General features: G+C 46.1%; 1 protein-coding gene across 1 annotated transcript; it reads left to right on the top strand.

Annotated features, from left to right (window-relative positions):
- Positions 1-673: 673 nt before the first annotated feature.
- Positions 674-3,246, top strand: LOC119369011 (disease resistance protein RGA4-like). The gene is made up of 3 exons (XM_037634090.1): positions 674-755; positions 829-2,933; positions 3,025-3,246. The coding sequence occupies exon 2, from the start codon at positions 852-854 to the stop codon at positions 2,904-2,906; it is 2,055 nt and encodes a 684-aa protein (XP_037489987.1). The 5' UTR covers positions 674-755; positions 829-851; the 3' UTR covers positions 2,907-2,933; positions 3,025-3,246.
- The last annotated feature ends 568 nt before the right edge of the window (positions 3,247-3,814 follow it).

Here is a 3,814-nt window from a genome sequence, read left to right as displayed (position 1 = left end):
TCAGCCGAGCTCCTGTCGGGCGATGTAAGTGTTCTTTGCGGCTTTCTCTTTGTTAGAGGTCGACTACCTCTTTATATCACTCTTTGTCTTTGTTCAGAAGGGGTTCGTCACCTTCACGACGTTCTGGTCGAAGCCCCCATTGTCGGGACATCAAGTGATCCCCGCCCTGGTCGCCCTGATGTCAGTGGCTCCTCTCGAGCCCGCCCGGCCGAAGGGCAGACCCACCAAGAAGCGGAAGGGAGCCCCTGCGGAGTTCTTCGGGGAGGAGGACTCCGTGGAGGAGTCCTCTGGCGATGCGTACGGAGGAGACCTTGGCCAGTGGGAGGATGACGATGGTGCGGCTTCCTTGCTTGTAGGCAATGATGGACGTGATGGTGGATTATTAAAGCATCCTATCTATGAAGAGACCGGTTGTCTCTCATGATGTGTTGTATGCTTGATGCTATATTCTAAGTTAATAAAAGCATCCTTTATTATTAAAAATAAATCTTGCTGGTGTTTGTCTATGATCAACTAAGAATATTGTAATACTCAACACTTGAAGGAGTGACTTTATTTATTTGTCGCAACATGTAAGGCTCCAAATCAAGTGACGGTGCATTATTTTGGATGGAGGTTACAGAGAATAAGTCACCTAGCTAACAGGTACATTGTGTGTGCATGTTAACTATTCCTTGTCCACTCGCACCTCTCCATCAAGTTATTGCAGCTGAGGAGAAACAAACCCCAGAAACCGGAGCCCTCCACTGGTACAGGTATGCGGCCCCTCCTTCTCCCTTCCATTTGAAGCATCACTAACCCCACTTTGCTATGCATATGTACATCTAGGGAGGAGTGATCTGTGGAGATCCATGGAGGCTTTTGCTGTTGCCTTATTTGGCGTGGTAGCCACCGGCGCAGTGTCGAAGCTCGTCAAGGTGGTAGAAGACTTAGATACAAAGGGAAAAGCTAGTAAGGCGATGAAAATTGATGCTTTTTATATCGAAGGTGATCTCGAGTTCATCCGTATTTTGATGAAAGAGAGTTTTGATCAAAGTGGCGGACATGTCGGTCGTTCGCACTTAGTATGCATTGGATTACTGAGATGCTTGGCATATGACATCGAAGACTGCATGGACAGCTTCAACCCGGAGAAGAAGAACCTCAGTGATTTCGCCACAGAGATTGCTAACCTCAGGGCCAGATCAATAGCGACCAAAGATCAGATATCGAGTAATATGAAGCTGATAGCACTGGCGTTTAACGGGTCAGCACAAGGGGCAGTCGTCGGGACTGCGCAAGGGGCTCCTGCTGTCCCCAGGGAGCTTCAGGATCTTCTAAGCGACAAGAATCACACGGAGTGGCTTGATCTCAACTTGGACTGCTTGCTATATTTCTGCTTGTTCCCTCCAATTCATGATGTCAGTACTAAGCCCCTAATGAGGAGATGGCTGGCTGAAGGACTAGTACAAGGAGAAGATGCCGCAGTCCAAAATTTGGAAATCCTAATCACAGCCAGTATCATCAGTTCCACCCATACAAGCAACAATGGAGTTACATGCCGACCTACCCGCGATATGCACGCCGGCATCTCCCAGATGTCCATGTCCAGGAATTTCGTGCTGTTGTGTGACGGCACGGCCCAATTGCCAGCGGACAGACCCCGCAGGCTATCTGTGCATCCTCCCGCAAATGGCCAACTGAATTTGCCTCAGGATTTATCTCGTCTCCGGACCCTGGCGGTATTCCCAGCTGCTGGCGCGGCGAATCCCGCAGACTATGAAGCTGTTCTTGATTTCACCAGGTATAAAGTGCTGCGGGTGTTGGATCTGAAAGAATGTGTTGACCTTAGCGAGCAACAACTCAGAGATATCTGGGGCCAGCAGGTGTTAATGAAATATCTGAGCATCAATTTGGGCAGCATCGATCGGATTGAAAGGGCAATCGGGCGCCTGGATCAGTTAGAGACACTCGACCTGAGTGCAGCTGGAGGACAAATATGCCAAACTGTAACGGTGTACAAAGAAGTCCTCCTGCTGCCCAAATTGAAGCACCTCCTTGGCAAGTTCCAGCTTTCTGCGACAGATACCCCCTCCGTTCCCGTATTGGGATGGTTTGAATCGAGTCTAGAGAAGTTCCTGAGGGATAAGAGTAAGCTGGAGACGCTGGCAGGCTTTGTCACCGGCGAGACACTAGGATTTCCACAACTGATGAATCTTATGATTCGGTTGCGGGAGGTGAAGATATGGTGCGAATCCAACGCAAGCAAAAGAAACCTGAAAGACCTTTCAAAAGCCATCACGGAATTCGTTCGTAAAACGATCACAGAGCCTCAAGTTCATCGGTCCCTGTCGATTCATTTCGAAGGATCATCGGAGGTATTCACCAACAAGATAGTCTCAGTCGACGGCAAACTCGACTCGCTCGAGCTGCACGGCAAACTCGACACGCTCCAGCAGCGCGGCAAATCGAGCCCACTCCCTCAGTTCGTCGCAGCGCTTAGTACTATAGTGGAACTGTGCCTTTGGTCCACTGGTCTGAGCTGGACGGATATCCGAGATGGGCTGAGCACGGTGAAGGGACTGAAATATCTCAAGCTTATTGAAGATAACCTTGGGCATGTCATCATAGAGCCTGCAGATCACCTCAAAAGCATCCAGCGTATATGCCTTGTGTGTGTGCCAGCGCTAGACATAACAATCCAAGCTGCCGCGCTGCCTCATCTTGTTTCACTTCATATGCTCTGTCAACATTTGCATGTTACTCCTGGAACCCCTGGCGGCATCGAAATCGCACACATGAAGAAGCTCAAGGAAGTCACGCTTCATCAGCAGGTCGCGGGCGGAATAAGAGCTGAATGGCAAAATGCTGTAGATGGCCATACCAATAGGCCCCTGCCCGTCCTTTTGCCCCTTCAAGGTCCCTGATTTATAATGTAGACTTCATCAAACACGGTAAGTTTTCTTCTCTCTTCCACCTCTTTCGTCTTTACTTGAAGCATCTTTTGTTTGAGTTAATACTCTTTCACTATGTACGTACGTGCAGATCATAACAACAGCTGTGCCACCTTTCGCTTTGCTGCCTGGATCCGTGCAATAACTCCAGCTAGCTGGATCATTCTTCAATTCTCTCATTGTGTGTTCGTTTTTATTTTTAATACATTTTAGTTACCATATATATTGTTGATCAATTTTCCATTTCCAAGTTACTTCTATGCATCTGATTCATCTGTTATAAATGATTATGAGACAAGGATCCTTCCTATTATTGTACTGTTTTTGGGCAACACAAGGCAGGCGCATGATCCAAAGGCCGGGGTTATTGCTGGAATATATCTTGTGGAGCTTGGACTTAGGTGCACCTCCTTATCTAGCCATCCATCTCTGCATAGCGATTCGTGCAAGGACTTTTGTCTTTTTTGTTTCTTCCAAATAAAACAACGTATGAACTTCAAACTTTTGCATCACAACAAAACATTCTAACTAGAATGTGGAAAAAAATTCAGAATTTTTCATGCATCATAAATACTAAAAATAATATTTTTGAATAAAGAAAATCTCATTTTGTATATTTATGTCGGTCAAAAAAATCTTTAAGTTTTTTCTCACATTTTAGTAAGAATGTTTTGCTATCTTGCAAAGTTTGAAATTCATATGTTGATTTATTTTGAAGAAACAAAAAAGAGAAAATTACACATAGTAAGTTAGTTGTCTAGCATGGATCTCAAAGCTATATTGGAGGATAAGGATAGGAGGTGTCGATGAGCCCAAGCTTTAAAAATCCACATCTGGTTATTGTCTTTTCAGAAAAGAAAAGGCTGACGCTCTGTCGGTTT

This window comes from Triticum dicoccoides, chromosome 2B, assembly GCF_002162155.2.
Source record: "Triticum dicoccoides isolate Atlit2015 ecotype Zavitan chromosome 2B, WEW_v2.0, whole genome shotgun sequence".
Taxonomy (NCBI): domain Eukaryota; kingdom Viridiplantae; phylum Streptophyta; class Magnoliopsida; order Poales; family Poaceae; genus Triticum; species Triticum dicoccoides.
The sequence above is the reverse complement of the archived record's forward strand: the minus strand, read 5'-3'. Positions and strand labels throughout refer to the sequence as shown.